Raw genomic sequence first — 3,648 nt, forward strand, 5'->3', positions numbered from 1 at the left:
TAATGGCATTTAGTGGCAGACTCTATTATCCATGGTGACTTCCAGAGAGACGAGAACCCACATGGTGTTGCAAACACTACCACCAACCACAACCACCAATCACTACCACCAACCACTACCACCAACCACTACCGCCAACCACTACCACCAACCACTACCACCAACCACTACCACCAACCACTACCACCAACCACAACCACCAACCACTACCACCAACCACTACCACCAACCACTACCACCAACCACAACCACCAACCACTACCACCAACCACTACCACCAACCACTACCACCAACCACTACCACCAACCACTACCACCAACCACTACCACCAACCACTACCACCAACCACAACCACCAATCACTACCAACCACCAACCACTACCACCAACCACTACCACCAACCACTACCACCAACCACAACCACCAATCACTACCACCAACCACCAACCACTACCACCAACCACTACCACCAACCACTACCACCAACCACTACCACCAACCACTACCACCAACCACTACCACCAACCACTACCACCAATCACTACCACCAACCACCAACCACTACCACCAACCACTACCACCAACCACTACCACCAACCACTACCACCAACCACTACCACCAATCACTACCACCAACCACTACCACCAACCACTACCACCAACCACTACCACCAACCACTACCACCAATCACTACCACCAGCCACTACCACCAACCACCAACCACCTACCACCAACCACTACCACCAACCACTACCACCAACCACTACCACCAACCACTACCACCAATCACTACCACCAACCACTACCACCAACCACTACCACCAACCACTACCACCAACCACTACCACCAATCACTACCACCAACCACTACCACCAACCACAACCACCTACCACCAACCACTACCACCAACCACAACCACCAACCACTACCACCAACCACTACCACCAACCACTACCACCAATCACTACCACCAACCACTACCACCAACCACTACCACCAACCACTACCACCAACCACTACCACCAACCACTACCACCTACCACCTACCACCAACCACCTACCACCAACCACTACAACCAACCACTACCACCAACCACTACCACCAACCACTACCACCAATCACTACCACCAACCACTACCACCAACCACTACCACCAATCACTACCACCAACCACTACTACCAACCACTACCACCAACCACTACCACCAACCACTACCACCAACCACTACCACCAACCACCAACCACTACCACCAACCACTACCACCAATCACTACCACCTACCACCAACCACTACCACCAACCACTACCACCAACCACTACCACCAACCACTACCACCAACCACTACCACCAATCACTACCACCAACCACTACCACCAATCACTAACACCAACCACTACCACCAACCACAACCACCAACCACTACCACCAACCACTACCACCAACCACTACCACCAACCACTACCACCAACCACTACCACCAACCACTACCACCAACCACTACCACAACCACCAACCACTACCACCAACCACTACCACCTACCACCAACCACTACCACCAATCACTACCACCTACCACCAACCACTACCACCAACCACTACCACCAACCACTACCACCAACCACTACCACCAACCACTACCACCAACCACTACCACCAATCACTACCACCAATCACCAACCACCAACCACTACCACCAACCACTACCACCAACCACCAACCACTACCACCAACCACTACCACCAATCACTACCACCAGCCACTACCACCAACCACTACCACCAATCACTACCACCAACCACTACCACCAACCACAACCACCAATCACTACCACCAACCACTACCACCAACCACTACCACCAACCACTACCACCAACCACCAACCACTACCACCAACCACTACCACCAACCACAACCACCAATCACTACCACCAACCACTACCACCAACCACTACCACCAACCACCAACCACTACCACCAACCACTACCACCAATCACTACCACCAACCACCAACCACTACCACCAACCACCAATCACTACCACCAACCACCAACCACTACCACCAACCACCAACCACTACCACCAACCACTACCACCAATCACTACCACCAACCACCAATCACTACCACCAACCACCAACCACTACCACCAATCACTACCACCAACCACCAACCACTACCACCAACCACCAACCACTACCACCAACCACCAACCACTACCACTACCACCAACCACTACCACCAACCACTACCACCAACCACTACCACCAATCACTACCACCAATCACTACCACCAACCACTACCACCAACTGAGCCAAACAGCATCACTATATATGAGGTCTCCAATGTGTTACAAGGTGTTCTAACCCATGTTTATGTTGTCCAGGGGCAGGTCTCCAGAGTGGTATAACAAGGCCTTCGGTCACCTGTGTGTCTCTGAGGCCCAGAGGATCCGTTCCTCCTTCCACCCTACAAACCCCCCCCAGGCCCTGAGACCAAGAAATGAACCCCAGGAATACGTTCTGAGGCTGGGCTACACCGGCATGGAGTATGGACCCATGGACCAGAAGACCAAAGAAAAGTTACTGTAGAATACAGGAGAACATGAGTGCTAGAACAATGGACTCAGTACCTGGAACAATAGACCTAGAACCTTTGAATCATGGCCTGAGATTAATGGGTCTAGAACCAAGACAACGGTGGGCTAGAACCATGCACCTAGATCCAACAATAAATTACTAGATCCATTGACCCAGAAAAAGGAATCCATTGTCCTAGATCCATGGAACTAGAACCAGGGAACATAGGACGCATGTTCGAACACTCGGTGGACCTAGAACTTGGAACCATGTTTCTTCATTCTGAAACCACTGAACCAGGGAATGGAGAGAGACAGGCAACATCTCTCTGGAACCAGTGACCTATAGAACCAGGGAACAACGGCGATTAAGATCTTAGAATCAGGTAAACAGAACGATCCAGAAGTTGGAACATGGAATACGGAATGATCTAGAACTTGGAACCAGGGACACTGAGAAATCTAGATCTTTGTTTCATGTCCATGGTTCTATCTAGAACGATCTAGAATTTAGAGCCAGGGATTTGGAACGATCTAGAACTTAGAGCCAGGGATTTGGAACGATCTAGAACTTAGAGCCAGGGATTTGGAACGATCTAGAAGTTAGAACGATCTAGATTGAACTTGAAGACATCTCTGGCTCCTACAGCTTTATCTCTGCTCTCATTACCTCTGTCCCTTTTAAACTGGTATCATTCATCATAATGATATGAATCATTTCTATTGTCTGTGTTAATTACATTATCTATTGTATTATCATTTGTTATATTAATATTATGATGTCATCATTGTTGTATAATCGTTGATTTTGTTACGCTGTTATACAATGTCTAGGACATTTACCCATTTCACTGCTTCTGGGAAGTGTGTGTGTGTGTGTGTGTGTGTGTGTGTGTGTGTGTGTGTGTGTGTGTGTGTGTGTGTGTGTGTGTGTGAGATTAGAGAGTCTGTACACACAGAGTAAATAGGCAATAGGCATACACATGAAAACGGCTGTCATTACCCATCAGGTCATTATCATATTGATATGCTAATGTTTGGGTGATAGGGTTATATCACGTGTGCT

At 49.0% G+C, this 3,648-nt stretch overlaps 1 protein-coding gene across 1 annotated transcript in view; it reads left to right on the forward strand.

The window, feature by feature from the left end:
* LOC124015415 (stAR-related lipid transfer protein 13-like) overlaps positions 1-3,441 on the forward strand; it is a 37,497-nt gene extending 34,056 nt beyond the window's left edge. The window contains exon 15 of the mRNA XM_046330586.1: positions 2,391-3,441. Coding sequence (XP_046186542.1) covers positions 2,391-2,595 — 205 coding nt within the window. The 3' untranslated portion in view covers positions 2,596-3,441. The remainder of the gene's footprint in view (positions 1-2,390) is intronic.
* Positions 3,442-3,648: the final 207 nt, after the last annotated feature.

This window comes from Oncorhynchus gorbuscha, linkage group LG02 (genome assembly GCF_021184085.1).
Source record: "Oncorhynchus gorbuscha isolate QuinsamMale2020 ecotype Even-year linkage group LG02, OgorEven_v1.0, whole genome shotgun sequence".
Taxonomy (NCBI): Eukaryota; Metazoa; Chordata; class Actinopteri; order Salmoniformes; family Salmonidae; genus Oncorhynchus; species Oncorhynchus gorbuscha.